General features: G+C 72.9%; 1 protein-coding gene across 1 annotated transcript in view; it reads left to right on the top strand.

The window, feature by feature from the left end:
• Positions 1 to 808, top strand: part of NCAPG2 (non-SMC condensin II complex, subunit G2) — a 39,585-nt gene that overhangs the window by 6,370 nt on the left and 32,407 nt on the right. Inside the window, 2 exon segments of the mRNA XM_004695952.2 lie at positions 108 to 203; positions 417 to 542. Of these exon segments, the coding sequence (XP_004696009.2) occupies positions 108 to 203; positions 417 to 542 (222 nt within the window).

Raw genomic sequence — 808 nt, 5'->3', positions numbered from 1 at the left:
GCCGCGAGCCGGGCACCAGCGAGTCTGCGGCCCTGCCCACTGGTCTCGCCGAGCCGGCGCCTGGGCGCAGTTCCGCGGAGCACGCTGCCTTTCCCTCCCTGCTGCAGGTGCTGAGCTACTTCCACCACCAGAAGAAGGTGCGGCAGGGCGTGGAGGCCATGCTGCACCGGCTCTACCAGCCTCTCCTCTGGCGGGGGCTGAAGGTGCGTGCGCCGGGCTGGGCGACGCCGAGGGCCACTGGACTGGAAGTCCGAGTTGGCTTGGTGCCGGCCATGCGGTCGGCGGGCAGCAGAGGCCACGAGGCCCCGGCGCGGGTGGGCTGGGAGTGGGCAGCCTGGCGTGGCCAGGCCGGTGTGGCGGGCGCCGCGTGGGCTCCGGGCGCCTCGCCCTCCCCTGAAGGTGGGACCCTCCTGCAGGCCCGGAACTCGGAGGTGCGGTCCAACGCGGCACTGCTGTTCGTGGAGGCCTTCCCGGTCAGGGACCCGAGCTTCAGCACCGCGGACATGGACAGCGAGATCCAGAGGCAGTTTGAGGAGCTCTACGTAAGCAGCCGGGCGGCCTGGCGCCCCTGCCCCGGCTCTCCGGGACGTTCGCCCTGCGGCGTCTTACGCGTTCGGTGTCTCTTGCGAGAGCTGCCACGGAGGCGCTGGTGGCCGTCACGGCTTCCTGAGTGTCCGTGACGTCCGTGACACGGGGCTGGCACCCCGCCCTGTGAGGTGGGGTCAGGCGAGCGTGCTGGCTGCACCCCACGGGCGGTCGGCCCGGCCTGGCACCTGAGGAGGTGGGCCGCCCCGAGGCTGCCCCTGGC

Source organism: Condylura cristata, unplaced genomic scaffold, assembly GCF_000260355.1.
Source record: "Condylura cristata isolate star-nosed mole 26May11 unplaced genomic scaffold, ConCri1.0 scaffold00042, whole genome shotgun sequence".
NCBI lineage: Eukaryota > Metazoa > Chordata > Mammalia > Eulipotyphla > Talpidae > Condylura > Condylura cristata.
Note: the sequence above shows the minus strand (reverse complement) of the source record. Positions and strands in the feature narration are given on the sequence as shown.